At 43.0% G+C, this 20,323-nt stretch overlaps 2 protein-coding genes across 9 annotated transcripts in view; one reads left to right on the top strand and one right to left on the bottom strand.

Annotated features, from left to right (window-relative positions):
• Positions 1–1,647: 1,647 nt before the first annotated feature.
• KCTD6 (potassium channel tetramerization domain containing 6) lies at positions 1,648–10,930 on the top strand. Of its 8 annotated transcripts, none has more exons than XM_043517940.1 (4): positions 2,940–3,286; positions 5,502–7,342; positions 8,256–8,363; positions 9,538–10,930. In XM_043517940.1, exons 3-4 carry the CDS (start codon positions 8,337–8,339, stop codon positions 10,222–10,224), a joined length of 714 nt encoding a protein of 237 aa, XP_043373875.1. In that variant the 5' UTR covers positions 2,940–3,286; positions 5,502–7,342; positions 8,256–8,336; the 3' UTR covers positions 10,225–10,930. The 8 variants fall into 8 exon arrangements, with proteins under 8 accessions (XP_038265540.1, XP_043373873.1, XP_043373875.1 ...); XM_038409608.2 differs by having other exon boundaries at positions 5,502–5,603; XM_043517941.1 differs by lacking the exon at positions 2,940–3,286 and having other exon boundaries at positions 4,667–5,603; positions 6,729–7,342.
• The window catches only part of ACOX2 (acyl-CoA oxidase 2), a 31,691-nt gene continuing 21,825 nt past the window's right edge, over positions 10,458–20,323 (bottom strand). Inside the window, exons 13-15 of the mRNA XM_038409606.2 lie at positions 18,883–19,100; positions 14,536–14,668; positions 10,458–13,036 (exon numbers count right to left, since the gene is read on the bottom strand). Of these exons, the coding sequence (XP_038265534.1) occupies positions 12,974–13,036; positions 14,536–14,668; positions 18,883–19,100 (414 nt within the window). The 3' untranslated portion in view covers positions 10,458–12,973. The remainder of the gene's footprint in view (positions 13,037–14,535; positions 14,669–18,882; positions 19,101–20,323) is intronic.

Raw genomic sequence — 20,323 nt, forward strand, 5'->3', positions numbered from 1 at the left:
GTGTGTCTTCTGTGTCACACAGCGCTCATGCTGCTCCACGGGGACACTGTCTCCCTGTGATGTAGCCATGATGGACCCAGAGCTCCCTGTGTCTATCTGAAAGTTAAGTTAATGAGATGGAACAGATCCATCATAACGGGGCTGGATCTGTGTATCCAAAGCAGGGGTCAGACTAGATAAATCAGTGCTGCAACACTCTTTAGGTGGAGCCTATACAGGAAGGATGGGCTCCACCTCAACCAAAATGGAACCAGACTGCTGGCACTTAACATTAAAAATGTTAAAGAGCAGTTTTTAAACTAATGACGGGCAGACACACAGATGAACATAATTTGTTAGGGAAGAGTCAGCATGGTTTTTGTAAAGGGAAATCATGCCTCACCAATCTACTAGAATTCTTTGAGGGGGGTCAATAAGTATGTGGACAAGGGGGATCCAGTGGATATAGTGTCCTTAGGTATTCAGAAAGCCTTTGGCAAGGTCCATTGCCAAAGACCCTTAAGCAAAGTAAGCTGTCATGGGATACGAGGGAAGGTACCTCTCATAGATTGGTAACTCATTAAAAGATAGGAAACACAGGGTAGGAATAAATGGTCCGTTTTCAGAATGGAGAAAGGTAAATAGTGGTGTCCCCCAGGGGTCTGTACTGGGACCATTGCTGCTCAACATATTCATAAATGATCTGGAAAAGAAGGTAAACAGTGAGGTGGCAAAATTTGCAAATGATATAAAACTACTCAAAATAGTTAAATCCCAGGCAGACTGCGAAGAGCTACAAAAGGATCTCTCAAAACTGGATAACAAAATGGCAGATGAAATTCAATGTTGATAAATGCAAAGTAATGCACATTGGAAAACATAATCCCAACTCTACATATAAAATGACGGAGTCTAAATTAGCTGTTACCACTCAAGAAAGAGATCTTGAAATCATTGTGAATAGTTCTCTGATAATAAGACAGAAAATACCATGTTGCCTCCATATAAATCCATGGTACGCCCACATCTTGAATACTGCGTGCAGATGTGGTCACCCAGTCTCAAAAAAGATATATTGGAATTGGAAAAGGTTCAGTAAATGGCAACAAAACTGATTAGGGGTATGGAACGGCTTCTGTCTGAGGAGAGATAATAAACCTAGGACTTTCCACCTTGGAAAAGAGACAATAAGGGGGGATATAAGAGAGATCTATAAAATCATGACCGGTGTAGAGAAAGTGAATACGGAAGTGTTATTTACTCCTTTTCATAACGCAAGAACTAGGGGTCGCCCCATGAAATTAATAGGCAGCAGGTTGAAAACAAACACAAGGAAGCATTTCTTCACGCAAGGCACAGTCAACCTGTGGAACTCCTTGCCAGAGGCTGTTCAGCAGAAACCCAGTGGTGCTATCGGAGTTACTGCACCCCGGACGGGTGCTGGCACTAGGGTGCAGGGGTGTGCTATGCACCCCCTGGCTTGAGGCGGTCTCCATCACACACACAGGGTTTACAGTTTGGGCCAAGGGCTCTGGGCTCCCTCACGCTACCCACCGTTCCAGCCCCGAGGGACGAGCCAGCCCCGTGCACGCTCTGAACCGCTGACCAGCCTCTTTGCCGGGAGGCTTTGACGGGAGCTGGAGGAAGAGGAATTTCGGCGGCGGGGCGGGGCCGGGGGCGGAGTCCGGGCCGGGCGGGAGGAACGCGGGGTTCGCGCTCGGTTGTCCCCGCTGCTGTCGCCGGCCCCTCCACAGCCCGGGAGCCGCGAGCGCAGCCGGTGAGTGGGGCCGGACGCCTGGGTCCCGTGCCCGGCGCTGGGGGGGGGGGGAGGGAGGGGCCGGACGCCTGGGTCCCGTGCCCGGCGCTGGGGAGGGGCCGGACGCCTGGGTCCCGTGCCCGGCGCTGGGGCCGGACGCCTGGGTCCCGTGCCCGGCGCTGGGGGGGGAGGGAGGGGCCGGACGCCTGGGTCCCGTGCCCGGCGCTGGGGAGGGAGGGGCCGGACGCCTGGGTCCCGTGCCCGGCGCTGGGACGCGAGGGGGGGAGGGGCCGGACGCCTGGGTCCCGTGCCCGGCGCTGGGACGCGAGGGAGGGAGGGGCCGGACGCCTGGGTCCCGTGCCCGGCGCTGGGACGCGAGGGGGGGAGGGGCCGGACGCCTGGGTCCCGTGCCCGGCGCGGGGACGCGAGGGGGGGAGGGGCCGGACGCCTGGGTCCCGGGGCCGGCGCTGGGACGCGAGGGGGGGAGGGGCCGGACGCCTGGGTCCCGTGCCCGGCGCTGGGACGCGAGGGAGGGAGGGAGGGGCCGGACGCCTGGGTCCCGTGCCCGGCGCTGGGACGCGAGGGAGGGAGGGGCCGGACGCCTGGGTCCCGGGTCCCGTGCCCGGCGCGGGGCGGCCCTGCGGGGCTTGGGTCGCCGAGCTCGTTAGAAGCGCCTCGGGCAGCTCGCTGCGCGCGGGACTGGCACACTCCCGGGGGCCAGGTGCCGGTTTTACCCTGGGGGGCTCATCCCTGTGACCCGCGGGAGGGGAGGCTCCCCCCTGCATCCCCGGGCAGCCCAGGGGACACCGTGGCCTGAACTCCTGCTCGCAGGCTCGCCGCCCCCACGCCGAGCGCCGGTAGGGTGGTGAGGCCTGAGGGCCCTTTCCACACCGACTCTGCCCCAGCGGCTCCTGTTCATCCACGTGCCGGATCGGTCTGCCCTTTACTGCGGCGCAAGGGGTTGGCCTGGTGCTGATTCCGGCCTACTGGCCTGTAATTGCCAGGTTCGCCTCTGGAGCCTCTCTCAAAATTGGTGTCGCATTAGCCTTCTGGTCCAGTCACCTGGCAGGGGAGCTGATTTAAATGACAGGTTAGAGAGAAAAAAGAAAAGGAGTACCCGTGGCACCTTAGAGACTAACAAATTTATTGGAGCATAAGCTTTCGTGAGCTACAGCTCACTTCAGGTGCCACAGGTACTCCTTTTCTTTTTGCGAATACAGACTAACACGGCTGCTACTCTGAAACCTGTCATTAGGTTAGAGAGAGGACAGTTAGTAGTGTTGCAATTTCACATTTGAGTTCCTTCAGAATCCCCTCTGGTCCCGGGGACTTTTTACTGTTCAGTTTATCCATTTGTTCCCAAACCTCCTCTAATAACACCTTTTTGAAATGGAAATTTTTGTAGCTAAAAGAAAAGATCTGAACTAAGCCTTGTGGGGTTTTTCTGACAAAAAATGTTTGAGACCGCTCTCGCCATCAAGAGTTGATGGTGCTGTAAATTATAACAAAGCAACTAAGCATGCAGAGATGAAAACATGAAGGCTACCTATTGTATGTGAATTTTGTTTTCTTGTTTAAAGTTAAATAGCAAAAAAGACAAATATTGATTGTCTGTAACCTATTTTAGAAAAAAAATTGGTTCTGGAAATGTATAAACCATGATTCATTGTGGAGTGAAGCAAAGCAGCTGAGTTACAACCCCTTGAACAGGGTTGTATTAAGGAAAAAGTCAAGTCATCTATATTTTAGTTAAGAATAATGCTGTGCTCTGATTACATTTCCATTGTATTTGCAAATGCAGCTATTTCTTGTGCCACCTTGGTTTCTTTTAACTCAAGTGACTGCCTTAAATTTCTTCTATCCATTTTCTATGAAAATATTCACTCTCAAACTCTGTGCACAGCTGAGGAGCAGAGCAATTCAGGACAAATGTAACTATCTATATTTGGAGCTAGGGCATTTGTTTCATCTATATATGTTTGAATGCCAAAGACAGTGACCAATCTTAAGTAGCTCTCTGGGAGTAGTTTGAATAGCGAAATGTATTTAACCGTGTAGTGGGAGTGTGAGCTTTGCAACCTTTGATTTTTAAAACACCGTCTTTAAGATGTCTATAAATTCTTGAATGATCTAGAAAGCCAAGATACCTACTGAAGGCACACAGCCAGGGTTAATATTTTGATACTGGAGTATCAAAGACTGTTAAAGACTGGAACTAGGAGTGACTTTTAGTTGATTTATTGGAGAGAAAAGAGTAAGCTGTAGGCTCCAAAGCAGTTGTCTGTGGACAGTTTGTCTGCAAACAGCTGGCAGGTCACATGGTGCTGGCTGTTCTCAAGTCTAGCTGATAAATTGCAGGAAAAGATGGCTAAAGAGAAGAAACGCTTTCCTAACATTGTATTATTGGGGTGAAAATGGGATCCACACAGTGAGAAAGCTTGAGAACCCCACAGGGTCAAATCTCTTCCAATCTGGCTTGAACCTTCATCCACAGTATGGATGGTGCACATGAGAATGCTCAGATGGCTCTGATTATAATATGTACTCTGAGCCTGCACTGTCTCTACCTCCCTGTCCCCCAGCTCCATTGAAGTAATGGGACTAATGACTATAATAAGCACTATGCCTGATAATAAGGTAGTATAGTAGATCTCTAGAGTCATGAAATATTAAACAACATTTACCGAAGCTGCACTGATATAAATGGGATCACACAGATTTGATATACTGGGATCATTGTATCATTCATCAAATAGCCACTTGTCATCAGTCACTTGCTTTCTACTAAAAAGAAAAGGAGTACTTGTGGCACCTTAGAAACTAATAAATTTATTTGAGCATAAGCTTTCGTGAGCTACAGCTCACAAGTACTCCTTTTCTTTTTGTGAATACAGACTAACACGGCTGCTACTCTGAAACTTGCTTTCTGCTATTCGTTTGGGGTTTTTTTTTGCCATTGCTGAGGTAAAATGGCAAGCGTGCTTAACTGCTCTAGTGCTGTGTATCTTTCCCAAAAAAGCTTATTGAGGACAGTTTTCTTTAGATGCCCTGAAATCAGCCTCAAAATGATGGCACTCAATTAACCTTTTATTATGTGGTCAACATTCTGCACAGAGTGGGGGAAATGGTTGTGGGCTAAATAGGGCTTAAGTGGAGTCTTCTGCTAGCTTGCTGACTTTAACCCCGAGAAAGCATTCATTCTCTTTAGTTGCAGATAAGTTATCTTAAAGATTCTGTGGTTAAATCCCTTTAACTAAAATAATTCAATGCATTGGTTGAAAGGCAGAGCTGTCAAAGGCTTTCCTCTCCATTCTAGTCTGCCTCTAGATATTCATTATGCTTGAGTTGTACCTGACCAGAATAAATAATCACTATACACACAGCTGCCTAAAAGAGGAACCTAGAAACTTCCAGGCTAATTCTGATGAGGAAAGTTAATTGTTTCTGAAGCACGTGGCATTTTAACTTATGATGTGATGCAGTTTTAATGCTGCTATCGAGTATTTCTAATGTGCTCCTCACTTTAATATTATCTTTACCTAAGCAGATTTCTGTATGTCTAGTGACCTTCAAATACTACACAAAATCAATGTAGCTTATTGGATGCCCTTTATTTAATTTGACACATGGGCTTGTCTGAGCTAATTGCTTTCATACATTATTTACCCTGGTGTTACATAGCAGTGCTGTGATCAAGTGAAGCCTTTTACCATGGTACAGACAGGAATATATAATCTATTTCTTTCCCTTTATGATCACCCAAAAGGGTAGCTTTTGCTTGATTTATCAATTCCCAGGGTTTGGAAGGTTGCAGTTGACTGGCATCGGCTACATAATGGAAATTTGAAAAAGAAAATCTTTTACGTCGGTGAGCATGTACTATCTTCTTCTTCCTTTTTAAAATGTTAGTGCTGCTTCACACCTACTTTGGAGACAGGAGGATCTCCTTTCCATTGTTTGCTGTGCAGTTTAGGTAGCCAGCTGTCCTTGATGCTCACTGTTACCACAAGTCTGAGTGCTGCTCTTCTCCAGTGTTGTTAATGGAGAATTGATCAGAAACCCTCCCTGCTCTTTCTCCCTGTTGTAATGTGTGTGTTGCACTTTGTGCTCAGGTTGAAGGTTCTTAAAAGCAAATAAAAGCTGTGAAGACTTGTTTTCTGGACCACTAATTCCTTTACTGTTGATAAAATGAATTCTAGTATATGGCAGTCAAGCTGGTGTTCCAAGGTTGTTCCCACCTTTTAGGTCAGCATTTGTTTGCTACTACACTACCCTGAGGTGCTCTCCACCTGCACTTTGTAAATATGGGACTCTGATGTGATTAATCATATTTAACTGGGTTGCTTTTCATAATGTGCAAAAGGTGCCTGTGGCAGTGCTAGTACCTTGTCAGCCACTTAGGTCGGGGGGGCAGGAGGTAGCAGTCTCTCTACGCCCAAGTCAGTGTTCTAAACCCTTCTGTAGTTTGCACAGGGTGGCCCAAAGGCCTGAGTCCATCTACTTCCCCTTGCCGATCAGGGTAGGGCAGCCTAGCAGCCAGAGTCCATACAATGCATTCCTAGGGTAGTGCAGTCCAATGGCCAGAGTCAACCTAATTCCTCTTCCCTAGTGGAGTAGTGCAGCCTAGTGGCCAGACTCCATATTATTCACTGTATGGGGCCAGCTCCTCTCAAAGGAGGGTAGCCCAGGAAGGGGGACCTGGGCCCACCCATTCCACTGGGTCCCAACCCAGGGCCCTGCAAGTGGTGAGTTCTCCTCACCAGTGGTCCGGTGGGGATCCTCCCAAAACACGCCGGCCTGAACAGTCTCAGCACCGTTCCCCTTTAAGAACTCCCTGGGTCACTTCCTACATATTCTCAGATTCTGGGCGTGTCTGGGCTCTGCGTCTCAGGGTGCAAGCCTCTCTTCTGCTGCAGAGAGCAACAAGCCTCCTTCCCCTCTGAAGATCCACCCTGACTGAGCAGCTCTGCAGGCTTTTATACCTGACTTCCAGGTGGAGCATGTCTGGGCATGGCTTCCTCTGCTAGGAGGGAAGGATTAACCCCCGCTGTACCAGTGTGGGGCTAATCTGCCCCGTCACAGTGCCGAGTTGGACACTGAAGCGCTTTCATTCTGAGATGCAGTGTGTGCTGTGGCTATATCACAGTTCTCCAAGTGCCTGGCTGACCTTTTGAGAGAGAGCCGTTGTACTCTGCTACTGAGCCTTTTTTGAGCAGAAAGCATTGAACTATTCCACATTCTACAGAAGTGGGTGATGTGGACCCCCTGTTTGCTAGGGAGTAAAGAGAAGAGCAGATTTTTGGGGGGTCTGAGTTTGAAGAGGTACAGAAGAATGAAGGGTTTTGTCTCAGCCAGAGCTTTGTGATTTCATTTGCTGGGTGATCGTCGATTGGAGTGCAGTAAGGAGACTGAATACTGCAACAGTAAAACATGTCTGTATGTGTTTTTAAAAAGCTCTCATAGGATTATTTTTGTACCAAACTGCTTATAGATTATAGATTTATTTATTTATTTATTTTTTAAGACCAGAAGGGATCTCATGCAAATTCCAGGCACTAGGCTTTCACCCATCATTCCTGGAGTGGAGGCAGTCATTTCCCTGGCTGTGCGAGTGAACTCTGTTGAGGATATCTCTTAGAAAGTTATGGTTAAAACTTTTTTCAAACCATTCTTGTTGGAATATTGTTGAAAATGTATTCTTATTTATTTATAAAAATGCACTGAAAGTAAACTGCTTTGCAAGTTTCTATGGCAGCTTGGGCTCTGATTTCACACTTTGTGGTTCACGTTCTTGCAGCCAAGTTGCAATTCCCTCTAATGAAGCATTAACTCCAGTGAGATTCTCACTGTTTTTTAAACACAGTGACGCCTCGTGGGTTTGTGTTTCTGTACAATTTTATGCGGAATTGCTGATTAATACTATTGAAATTCTAATTATATATCTCTGTGTGTGTGTGTGTGTGTGTGTGTGTGTACGTGTATATCTATAGATATAGAAGATGCAGAAGACGACCACATATTTCACTTGGGCAAAAGAGATATGGTTTAATAAGTAGTCCCAGTTACATAAATCAGAAAATTTATTTACCCACCTATTGAGATGGACTTTCAGACAAATAGGTGGGTAAATAAAGTTTCTGATTTACGTAACTGGGACTACTTATATTTCACTTGGGCAAAAGAGATATGGTTTAATGTGGTCGTCTTCTCCGTTTCAATCATCTTCAAAGACAGACTCATTGTTTAACAAAACTGGAATGCTTAGGACAGCCTACAAAGTGATTACCAGTTGCTTCTAGAGACAGCAATCTGTCGAGTAACAGGGAAGGATATGCTGGAAGGTTCAGATAGGGAAGTTCTCCTTTGTTAGATACCTGTACTGGCGTGGCTTTGTAGTTAGTTGAATGCAAGAGACCGGTTTATGGCACAAGTCTTTCTTTGATTAGAAATATTCTGCTCTGTTCTTGTTCTTGTAAGTACTTACAGTCTGCCACACTTTTTGTTTTTTCCCAACCTGCAGGGGGAAATAGGAGGTGAATTGTGTGTCCTCCTAGCAGCCTTCAATTAAACTCAGACTGCCATAGATCAAACAACAGAACAGATGGATAATGGAGACTGGGGATATATGGTAAGTGATCCAATATAAAGATGTGTGCATGCTGAAAAATAGAATTGGGCTTTCCAGATTTTTATGTCGAATCTCTTGGCCTTGTTTAGACCCAGGGTTTAATGTTGAGTGAAGAAAATGAACTTAGTAAAAATAATATAAGCAAATAAGTTTGTTTTTAATAAGTGTTTCATTTCATATTGTGTGTTGGGACAGTTCATGTTCTTAATCTTCAGCCAAATAGTAGTAATTATTGAACACAACAGCAAGAAGAGGGCTATATTGCTCTTAAAAAGATACAATTTGACGTTGGGCTCAAAAGCCACCTTTCTGGTATACAAAGTTGAAAAAAATATGTTCTCCCTTCCTGCTCCTTTAATTACTTTGCTGTCATTTTATTTGGAAAAATATTCTTGCTTCTTAAACGTTACCTTTCATAACAAAACTACACACACCCCTCTTATTTTTCATTCTCTCTTCTTTCTCTAAACATCCTGTTCCCTTCTGTCTGTCTGCTTATCTGGCTGGCCCTCTGCCCTCATTGTCAGAGTCCGTGCCCAGGATTGTGCCCTATCCTTTTTCTCCCCTGCCTTTTTTGGTGCGATCTGGGTGCTGTAGCTGCAGGCTAGCTCTGCTGCTCTGGACCCTCCTCTATGCAGCAGTACTGTTTGACTGATAGAGTTTTCTGTATGATGTCCCCTAGCTGCACCTTTGAATGGAAGCTCTTGGTCCTAGGTCTAAAATTACATTACATCCTTTCATTTTTTCTGGAAAGAGCTTTTGTACCTGCTAAACTAGTTCCTTCTCGAGTAAAAGGGATATTGTGAAGGCAAGGAGCCAGAGGTGAAATTCTGACTCGTACCTTTGGGAAATCACTTACGCTGTGCATCAGTCTCTTCATCTGTAAAATGGAGAAAATATTTACTTTGCAGAGGATGAAGTAGTTATTTGACAGTGAGCCTTGGGCTTTAGTTAATACTTGTAAAGCACTTTGAAGATAAGCTTTCTAAGTTGCCAGGTGTGGATTATTGCTAGGTTTCTTGAATTTATTCCTGTATAACACCATTGGTAGATTTCAAGCTGAATAGTTGCAATTCTTTCTAGAGCAGCAGCTTTTTCACAGCAACTGCCATGTGTTGATGATAAGAAATCTCTCGTGGTAGTTTGATAAACTCTGGAATTTCTTTCTTTCTAGATGACTGATCCAGTCACAATAAATGTGGGTGGACACTTATATACAACATCCCTCACCACTCTAACGAGATATCCTGATTCAATGCTTGGGGCCATGTTCGGGGGAGACTTCCCCACTGCCAGGGACTCTCAGGGCAATTACTTCATTGACCGAGATGGACCACTTTTCCGGTATGTTCTTAACTTTTTAAGGACTTCAGAGTTGACTTTGCCACTGGACTTCAAGGAATTTGACTTGCTTCGAAAAGAAGCAGATTTTTATCAAATTGAACCCCTAATCCAGTGTCTTAATGACCCTAAGCCTTTGTATCCTGTGGATACCTTTGAGGAAGTAGTGGAGCTGTCCAGCACACGGAAACTTTCCAAATATTCCAATCCAGTGGCAGTAATCATAACACAGTTAACCATCACAACTAAGGTCCATTCATTACTGGAAGGCATTTCAAACCACTTTACCAAGTGGAATAAGCACATGATGGACACAAGAGACTGCCAAGTTTCCTTTACTTTTGGGCCATGTGATTACCACCAGGAAGTTTCCCTCAGAGTCCATCTGATGGAGTACATTACAAAACAAGGTTTCTCTATCAGAAATACAAGAGTTCACCATATGAGCGAGCGGGCCAATGAAAATACAGTGGAGCACAACTGGACTTTCTGTAGACTGGCTCGGAAAACGGATGACTGATGTATGACTCCACAGATGTCATTTCAGTGGTTACACACAACTTCCTGGAACAGCATACCTGAGAGAATCTGGTTTTGACTAAAGCAACAGCATGGGCTTTTTTATGAGTCTATTTATTTATAACCATTAAGGATTGGAGAAGTTACATGCTCTAGCAAATCTGTTTTTTGTCTTGTCCAGAAAAAGATATGCATGTGCCTGTTCACACTGTTAAGACACTTTTTTTTTTTTTAAAGAGGGGGGTCTTAAATATCAGTATGGTAGGACATTTTATGTCAGCTCTTTCGACCTAAAGTGCTAAATTCACCTGTTTAAATGGTCTCTAATCCATTTAATGCTAAAACACTCAGAGTAAAGAACAAACAGGATTTAAGATGCAGATGCGGGAAATGCTAGCATCATGTAAACTAACCTAGTTTCTAAATCAATAAACAGTATTGTAATATTTTATGAAAACAAATCCTACCCTTTTAAAGTACTTGTTAAGTATGGCTTTTTACAGTTATGACAACTGTTTTTCTATGCATATAAATCAAGCAACCAAATATCTGTAGCCATGAAAATGTGATTAGAAATATTTATACTGGATTCTGAATGCAAAATATCCCTGTGGTAGAATTCATACTTTTAATGCCTGGTGCAATATTATTCCCAAGTGTAATGCCTGCCAGCAAGAAGCTAATAAAAATGTCAAATATGGAAATAAGGGCTTGTATTTTTTGTCTTCTCCTACTAATTTATTCTAGGAAAAGGGGGGAGTAAGGTATATCAATACAGGAAAGTAAAACTGGACAGGCTACTACTTTCCCTATTCTGGTGCATAGGAATATTAGCTCACTCTTAACATTCAATTTAGTGGACCTTGTATCATCATATTTCTATAGGAATAATTTCCAAGTTGAAAATTAAGAGGGGAAGTTATATATTTTGACTAATGGGAAGTTGGAAAGGACTAATGCTAGTTAAAGGATGCTAATCCAGGGTACATCTAGAGTCTGAATATATATAACCTGGTGGGAAACATTATCCGGTTTCAAAATATTCATCAAATCAATTGCCAGAACGTCTCAGAGCTCTCATCACCCTGCACAGGGCTGCTTTTGTTGAAGTCGATGGGACTCTGGCTCCGCATTCTTATCTCCCAATTCCCTAAACAGTGCTCCTTGCCTCTTTTATGCATTCTGTAGAATTATGCATAAAAGACACTAACAAACAGGAATCAAAGTTAGAAGACACTGAAATAAACTTGGTATCTGCTTTGAGTGACTAGGCCAATGCAATTCTGCTTACTCCTCTTTCTAGGTTGTAATGTTTCTGTCTGCCTTAAATAATTCACGATCATCTTTAGGTATATAAACGTCCTATATATCTGGTCTAACTGATCTGGCCAATATGGACCCCAGCATCCCGAGTACAGTCAGAGAGAGCCTGGGCTTTGCAGCCTGGGCTACCACTTTAGTAGCTTTTTGGTTGGGCTTAGGGTATGTCTACACTGCAATAAAACACCCACAGCTGGTCCATGTCAGCTGACTCAAAGGGCTCGGGCTGTAGGGCTACAAAATTGCAGTGTAGATGTCCATACTTGGGCTCTGTGATACTACAAAGGGAGGGAGCCCAGGCTGCAGACTGAGACTGACCGTCTACGCTTCAGTTTTATAGTCCTGCAAACCCGAGTCAGCTGACTTCTTATTCAGGTTGGCTCATTCACAATTCTCTGACCATGGAGACCTTTCTCAGTGCCATGTTTTTCTTTGGTCATATCTTCACCTCCCTTATTATTGGTGCTTAGGGGATAGGGGTTTTTTTGTTTTGTTTGTTAGCATGAAGTGATTTTTATTTTATTCAGATAGGAAAAGGCTGCTCTTAGGGTGAACCGAGGAAGCTCCAGCAAGCAGTTTCTGTTTCTTGCCAGACAAACTCCAATATAAGAACCCTGTAAAATAGTTTGTTTGCAACAGTACAAGAAAATCGTAAAATAAGTAGTTCACAACATTTCTTCATTTATTTGCAATGTAATGCTTGGTTTAATCCCCGAATAGGAGATACCTGTTCTTTTTACTTGATAACCACAGACCCATTTAATAAGCAAACCCTAAATCACACACCCCTGTTGGAGGCTGAAGTTTACGGAAAGGGTATCAGCAACTTTCATCATAATAGATCATTTTCACAAGTTGAAGCTGGCACATACTGTGTGAGTTTCGATTGGTTATTTAAGTGCAGATAGTGCTCACCGCTCAACAAGATACAAGAAGGAATTCTGTCCCCTGTCCCAAAGAGTTTACATTTTAACAGTGCTTTTAATCTAAGCAGCTGGTTTTAGAACCTATGGCTGTGACTTTACATTACTTTTGTTAACTTAAGTTCCTTGATTCTGTGCAATGCATTTTATGGGCTCAACAAACTTACGTCCCAGGCAGCAAGAAAGTAATTATTTTTAACCTGAATATAATAAAACATTGAGAATCGGACTGCTAAATATGGCAGCTTTTGCAGCTACTCTGAACATATTTAAAAAAAATAAAATAAAATAGGTAAGTTCCTAATGGAACTCTGTATAACCATAGACATAGCTGAAACCTGTTTGGCTTTCTTCCATTCTTAAATGTAAATGACTAAGAATTCCAGTTGATCTTTGCAGACAGTACAGTGAACTGTTCTGTGTTACTCTTTATGATTTATAAAACACTGGCAGTGTGCTAACTAGTGCACCATACATGGAACCAAAGAAGATGATGTCTGTTGATCTTTATAATTTTGATAGAGCACTCTGAAAAAGTGGTTTCAGGTAACTTGCATAGGCCTGGCTTACCTGTGGAAGAGGGAGCATATAGGAAGGTATCAGCAGTGACTAAGGAGAAACAATGATTTCTCAATAATTCAGAATGATCTTTGAAGTGTAATTTTTTAAAAATATGCTACAGTAGTGTGTAATGCCCCCCAACTTGGTACCTGGGATCCCCCAACATTGTTAATATGAAGTGCTGCTCATCGAAATGAGGATGCAAAGCATTTAATTTTGGAAAGCACATTTTTAACTTGAATATTCACCAAAGGCAAACTTCAAATTGTGCATTCATTTGTAAAATTTGCTAGTGGTACTTGGTTTGCTGGGAAAAGTACTAAGGTAAAATCTTGTTTAAGTAGGTGAGCTGTGTTTTTAAATTAAAAAAGAAACCCCAATGTAGTGTGAACAGTGATGATAACTCACCTTTAATGTGATGTTAGAAATGAAGGCAGTGTGCTAAGAATACAGTGTGTGGGTGGGGGAAGGGGGAAGTTACCTTGTTTAAAACTTATACCCTGTACTGCTTAAACATAAACATACTTATTGATAAGTAGTGATAAAAGTACCTGTAAATATGCAGCCTGTTAATACAGAGTGTGTAACTATCATATCTTTCCATGGTGTTAAATTGTACATATATAGATTTTGTGCATGTTGTTTGCCTTTTCACAGTGGTAGTTCAGAGCTATAAATAAAAAATAAAGTTCCAGCCAGAGGGCTGGACAGCTCTGGCTACTGTAATAGGAGATAGAGCCCTGGACCTCTAGATTGCCTGTTCAGATCTGGTCCTGGTCACCAGTGACTGAAAGACCATCTGATGGGTTTCAGGGTGGTCTTGTTGCAGCAGGACACCTTTTTAAATGGTACTAGTCAGCCTTTGCTGAGACTGCCAAGGAATGAAAGGGTCCCCACTTACGAGTCATTTCCTTCAGAAAAGGGCAGTGGCAGACTGGCACAGTAGAATGGAGGATCATGCAGTGGCGCTACTATGCTGTACCTATTATGTGGTTAAACTGGATTTCAGGCTCTAGCAGTGTCAGGCCAATGCCTTCTATGAACGTTGAATTCACTGAACAAACAGTGCACATGCAGGTCTAAACTTACAAGGTTCCGATTACTGCTCCAGAACCAAACCATGCTTCTTACTGGTTGTTCTGTGCATGGAACAAGGGCAGACATGGCTCTGATGTCCTGCTTGAGTAGCTCTTTATAGACAGACGTGTGGCTGTGCAGTGCCCAACTGATGTCAGTACAGATCCATCCACATGGAGTCGATTGCTCGAGCAGAGCCTCAGTCATTAAACTCTCAGATTCTGAGCTATACATGTAATTGGTACAAGTTAATACTCCATCCCAAGGAACACACTGTTGTTTTTAGGTTCTGGCCTCAAAATTCCAACCTGTCAGTCCACTTGCTTTCTCCCGGCTGTTTTCCATTTTTCAACCTTGAATGTTATATGTCTAAATAATGTGTGCCTAGGCTAATGTGTAGGTGCCGGTAGTTTGTAGCCCACTGTCCTTACCTGTTGGTTGGTTGGTGATTTTTGAGCCCACTTGTAAAGCCGTTGGTAGACATGTCCGTCATAACTGCCAAGCGCAGAATTTAAACTTTCATCAGTGAAGTCGAAAGCATCCACTAGTGGCACTGCATCATTCCTAGGGAAGCAAATGGACTGCACTCACCGCAGGGTTAATGAAATCCTTACCACTTTGCAGGGGCCGAATGGGGGGAAAACAATTTCATATTTGCTGTTGAGTATTTACTGTAGTGTGAAGAAACCTGGTGATTTAGGAACTAATGTTCCTGGTTTTTGAAAGAGCTTATTGGCCAATATACCTTAATTTGTGAGAGGCAGATTGTCCATTGTGCCGAGTCTTCTCTTCTCCCACTGGGGTCAATGGCAGTTGAAGGTGCTTGGTACCTCCGTGGATTGGTCCCTGACTCAGGATTGAATCTTATGTGATGCACTTAAGCAGCAGGCCCTGCAGCTTGTGCCTTAAAGTGGGCTGATGGGCTTAAGTGGTTCCTAGGCTTGTGCTGGTCCTCAGCACTAGGATATGTTTCACTTCTAGATGGTATTTCACATGGCAATTGCATCTTGCCCCCACACAATTAAAAGCAATGGCACTGTCATTTTAATGAAATGCAAATCTTAATCATTGTATTAGAAATTCACTGCTTGATGCTGCTGCCACTGGTAAAATAGTTATCTAAGAGATTTAATCTTATAAAGCTTTTAAACAGCATTACTAATAGAAAAAAAATTTGATCAGAGGATTTATTTTTTAAAATGACAATGTTTATTTCCCTCACAAAATGATGAAGTTCTAGTTTTAGTACCTTTGAAAAATAAATGGAGGAAATTAAAGTGGAATTACAATAATATGCCTCCAAATTATATTTACTTGTTAGAAAAGCTGCTTAAAAAATAGGATCTCAACAAGCGATGGATAATGTCATCATATAAACAAAGAACTAAGCAATGGGTTAAATACCATGTTGGTTTCAAAATGTCTGTAAATCTACATGTGTTAAGAATTCCTCAGGGACACAGAGCTTTCAGTATATTGAGATAAACGTAATATATCCAATGGCTCATCCAGTATCCTATCTCTGGCCCCGATTCAGAAAAGCATTTAAGTATGTGCTTGACTTTAAGCACCTGAGTAGTCACTAGTGATGAGGTACTTAAATACTTTGCTGAATCTTGGCCTCTGACAATAGCCAGTACCAGCTGCAGAAAATGCTGTAGTAGGTAGTTCTGAAATAACCTGTGACACTACAGCCCCCTATTTTTCATAGAAATATTATGATGTGATTATTACATAATTAAGTTGTATTTTAAGCAAGACGGGTCATGTGAGATATCATTGGAAAGGTTATGATTTACTGAATATGAAAATCCTATTTGTATGCATGTATCATTTTTTTATCTGAAGTTAGGAATATTGTCTGTGCAGCTATTACAAATGTGCATACACCTGGGGAATGTGCACTAGACAGAATGCAATCAGTCTAGATTGCTGGCTGGAAAGGGCCATTAGGAAGAACAATAGGCTTTAGAAGATGGTAGTCTCCCACCTTCCTGGTAAGTCTTCCTGAGGATGTTACAACCAGCCTTTGAGTTATGGCTGTAGGGTCACCTGGTACTGGAATCCATCTTGTAATACTTGACTGGCGTGGGAACTAAGTTTAGAAACTAAGTTTTGCTATATGCAAAAGCTATTTAAGGCAGGGGAGTGACCTCAATGTGGTTCGTTCTTCACTGTCTCCCCACCCAAGATGACTGCTATAAACACCTAAGACTGAACTGGGGAAGAAAGGACTGAACCCAGGCTAGAAGGTGTCTGGCCGGTGGAAGAAACACCTGGAGTTTTAAGCTGCAAGCAAGAGCAGCTGGCCTTCAAGAACCTCTGCAATCTGCCTAAAACAACATGTAGGGTGAGAATTTGCTAGTTTTAATCAGTTTCTTTAGTATATTAACCTTAGCTTGCATGTTTGTTTCATTTGCTACGTAATCTACTTTGATTATCCCTTATAATCACTTAAAATCTACGTTTTGTAGTTAATAAACTTGTTTTATTTTGTCTTAACCCAGTGTGTGGAATTCATAACTGGACGGGGGGAGGGGGCAAAAAGCTGTTGCATATCTCTCTCCATATTGAGGGAGGGAGTGAATTTCATGAGCTTACACTGTACAGTTCTCTGTGCAGCGCAAGATGGTATATTTTGGGTTTGCACTCCGGGGGGGGGGGGGGGCGGCGCACTTGAGTATCTGTGCACTTGAGTATCTTAGCTGAAGCCGTCCCATGCAGGGGCTAGTCAGAAAGCCTGTTTACATGTTACAACAGCTGGATGTGTCCCTACCTGTATGTATGCTGGTGAAAGAGTGAGACTGGGAGTGGGTCTGCAGCTTGTCACAGCAGTACAATTAGTTAAAGGGAACCCAGTCTGGTGTGTCAGGCGGGCTCAGTGGTACCCAACCTCCAGTGGCACCCTGAGGGAAACCTGCCACAACCCACTCATATGGGAAGTTTCTTCCGAGCCCCTGTCAATGAGATTGTCTCATGTCCTAAAGCTGGAGTGTTTGTATCCCTTTCAAACTCTTGGTTGTTTTCATTTTAATCCTAAATATTGACTCCATGCATGTTTTCATTATCCCAAAGAAATGGGCATTCCTTTCTTGAGTCCTGTTAAATTCTTGACCTCAGCTGTATCTTTGACTATGAGTTCCATGGGCTAAGGTCTTTTGAAAATTCGGTTTAGGTTTGCTATCTTTTGAATCCTAGTTTAGAAATTCTAATAAAAATGTGTGCTGCCTCAATTGCTATTTTCTAGTCCACTGTGTAGGGTGTATTCTTACTATTGTGTGCAAAATCCCAATTATCTCACTTGGTCAACAACTTAGTCTAAAGTCCCAGTGAAACTGAATATCTAAATTGCTGTGCTGTATTATGGAAAGTAAATCCTATGTGAAAACAGCTTTTTAAACGTTGTAAGGGATCAATTTACTATACTATCTGAGAAATGACTCGGTGGCTAATTTTGTTTTTGTTTAAAGGTCACGGCTGAAAAACTTTTCATCTTTTCTGATTATAACCAAACATGACTTTGAAACAAACTAAGAAATCTTGTAAAACGGCAGAAAGTATTCAGTGTGTCAAGGGTTATTTCATTTATAGTGTTAGCATGTACTACTGGATGTTTAAAAGCTACAAGACACTCTGCATGGTTGCTATTTAACTTCCTAGTTTAGATCATTTTTCTCTAAATAGTATAATAATTTAAAGCCACAGTCAAGGTAAAATTGTGTCCACATTGGTACTGAGCTTAAATAATTCCTCTCCCTCTCCTGTATTTATCCCTCTGATATAGTTATAGAGAGCAATCATATCTCCCCTCAACCTTCTTTTAGTTAGGCTAAACAAGCCAAGCTCCTTGAGTCTCCTTTCATAAGACAAGTTTTCCATTCCTCAGATCATCCTAGTAGCTCTTCTCTGTACCTGTTCCAGTTTGAATTCATCCTTCTTAAACATGAAAGACCAGAACTGCACACAATATTCCAGGTGAGGTCTCACCAGTGCCTTGTATAACGGTACTAAAACCTCTTTATCTCTACTGGAAATACCTCGCTTGATGCATCCCAAGACCGTATTAGCTTTTTTCATGGCCATATCACATTGGCAGCTCATAGTCATCCTGTGGTCAACCAATACTCCAAGGTCCTTCTCCTCCTCAGTTACTTCTAATTGATGCGTCCCCAGCTTATAACTAAAATTCTTGTTATTAATCCCTAAATGCATAACCTTACACTTCTCACTATTAAATTTCATCCTATTATTATTACTTCAGTTTACAAGGTCATCCAAATCTTCCTGTATGATATCCCGGTCATAAAGTCAATGAATTACATTTTGCACTGTCACCTGTAGTTGGTTTAATTTTTATTTTATTTTGTGCTTCTCATGCAGTAGTCCAATGCCACATTGACAGTTGTGTGTGTGACAAAAGTCTTATCTGCATGCAACTCTTTTTAAACTGAAATGCTGAGTTTAAAGTACCTGAAACGTTACCTTTAATTGGTAGTAACATTTTAATTATAAAAACTAAGATATTTAAAAGCAGGCAATTTATGAAATCTGAGAACTTTTTTTTTTCCTTCAGACCTCTAAGGGTTTAAATCTGTGTAACTGTAAAAATAAAGCTTGCATATAGACCTTGTGTACAAATGTAAACCTGATATCCCATCAGGCTTGGTGATGGTGACACACTTAACCATCCTTAACAATTATTTAACATAATTTCCCCCCTCTTGTGGGACGTGGGGGGGAAAGCTGCTGTTTAACTTTTTTATGTTATCATAGCTTACCGAATGACAGCGAGTAGGTCCAAGTAGGATGCAGTCACCATGTCCATTTGGTCCCCAGATATATACCCAGCATGCAGGAAATCTCCCGTGTTTGAGAAGATACCATGTAATGCAAAAAGGTCACAAAGGTGTTTCACAATCTTCTGGATTTCAGCCTCGTTTCTAAGTTTCTCCACTGTGTCTATGAAGTTTTTCACAATGATGTAGTGGCAGTGAGCCTAGGAAAGAGTTGCATTAAACTATGAATGCATCCTCATAAATGTCTCCAGTGATAAGGGCTATGCTGAGTGACCTAAACATTCTAGCAAAGGGTATAAAACCTTTCACTTTCACTGGCCATTTTCTGCCAGTTTTTATTCTGATTAGACCATTCATATTCATGTTTAACTTCTACAGCATGGAAGAGAAAGGAGGACAGTAATAATCACCACCGGGATACTGATAAGCAGGGGGTCTCAAACTTCATTGCACCGTGACCCCTTTCTGACTATGAAAATTACTACATGACCCCACGATGGGGGACCGAAGCCTGAGCTCATCTGAGCCTCACTGTCCTGGGCGGGGTGGGGGCCAAAGCCGAAGCCCAAAGATTTCAGCCCCCGGTGGGGGGCCTGTAACCTGAGCCCCACTGCCAGGGCTAAAGCCTTTGGGCTTTGGCCCCAGCCCTGAGTGGTGGGGTTCGGGCTTTGGCCCCAGCAAGTCTAACGTCAGCCCTGGCAACCCCATTAAAACGGGGTCACAACCCGCCCTTTGAGAACCACTGTGATAAAGATTAGAAAAATTCTTCTGGACTTGGCTTACTCTTATTCAAAATATTGTCAGTGAGCATTCCAGGCAATCTGAAATAGCAGAAACGCACTGAATCTCCACAAGACTGTTGATTATGTGTGGACTGAGAGGGGAAAACAAATCCATTCAACTGAAGATGTCGCACTGGAGCAGCATGCAGCACTCAACCTTCCCAGGAGCTCAGAACTAAGGAGACTGCAGTCTTTCTTCAGGGAGTGACAAATGAATGCGCATCTTTCCAATTAATTATTATTGATTATTCATATTACTACAGTGTCTTAAAGCCCTAGTCCTGGGCCAGGACCCTGTTGTGCTCGGTTCTGTACAAACGGAACAAAAGAAGTCCCTGCCCCAAGGAGCTTACAATGCTTTTGTTGTTTGAGGTAATTGATGGAAATCCTTTTGGCTGCTGACCCAAAGCAAAAAAAATGATCACTGCTAACGGACATAATTAGCTGAACAGCTGAACTCCGAAGTGAAATATGCAAACTGAGATAATCCTAGACTTCTGTGCTTAATGATTCACCCGAGCAGTCTATGTGGGGGTAGTGGAGAGGGTGAATTCTGTCCAGAAATAATACAAATAATATCTTTTTCTCTCTCTGAAATCCTCTTGGTATTTTCTAGTGCGCTAAAGATGTCACAGAATGAT

Source organism: Dermochelys coriacea, chromosome 7, assembly GCF_009764565.3.
Source record: "Dermochelys coriacea isolate rDerCor1 chromosome 7, rDerCor1.pri.v4, whole genome shotgun sequence".
NCBI classification, from domain to species: Eukaryota; Metazoa; Chordata; order Testudines; family Dermochelyidae; genus Dermochelys; species Dermochelys coriacea.

Bases quoted from the DNA above. Each gene is read 5' to 3' on its own strand.
- KCTD6 (XM_038409612.2), top strand. From the start codon at position 8,337: ATGGATAATGGAGACTGGGGATATATG. The intron at 8,364-9,537 runs GTAAGTGATCCA...CTTTCTTTCTAG, and splicing joins ATGGAGACTGGGGATATATG to ATGACTGATCCAGTCACAAT.